This window comes from Buceros rhinoceros, unplaced genomic scaffold (assembly GCF_000710305.1).
Source record: "Buceros rhinoceros silvestris isolate BGI_N320 unplaced genomic scaffold, ASM71030v1 scaffold12775, whole genome shotgun sequence".
Lineage (NCBI taxonomy): Eukaryota > Metazoa > Chordata > Aves > Bucerotiformes > Bucerotidae > Buceros > Buceros rhinoceros.
This window is the reverse complement of record NW_010412325.1, coordinates 23,296-23,579: the sequence shown is the minus strand read 5'-3', so window position 1 is coordinate 23,579 and position 284 is coordinate 23,296. Positions and strand designations below refer to the sequence as shown.

Here is a 284-nt window from a genome sequence, read left to right as displayed (position 1 = left end):
CGCGTCCTCCCCCCCGCCGTGAAACCCGGGCCCCCCCCCGGCCTTCAGTTCCCTTGGCAGCAACCCCCCCCCCCGCAATGAACAGTAACAAGGGTTCTTCACACTGAGCCAGCAGCTCCCTGTGAACAGGAAGCATCCACCTGCGGGATGAGCTGGTGCTTCCACCCTGGAGGCAGCTAAGACCAGCTGCACCTGCAGCGTGTTCGGCTCCTCCAGACACATACCAGGTAGTATTTCTTGCTCTTGGGGGTGTACTCGGGGTCCCACTCCTCCTCCCGGCTTCG

At 63.4% G+C, this 284-nt stretch overlaps 1 protein-coding gene across 1 annotated transcript in view; it reads right to left on the bottom strand.

Moving 5' to 3' along the window:
• The window catches only part of THRAP3 (thyroid hormone receptor associated protein 3), a 12,900-nt gene that overhangs the window by 558 nt on the left and 12,058 nt on the right, over positions 1-284 (bottom strand). The window contains exon 10 of the mRNA XM_010136351.1: positions 225-284. Within this exon, the coding sequence (XP_010134653.1) occupies positions 225-284 (60 nt within the window). The remainder of the gene's footprint in view (positions 1-224) is intronic.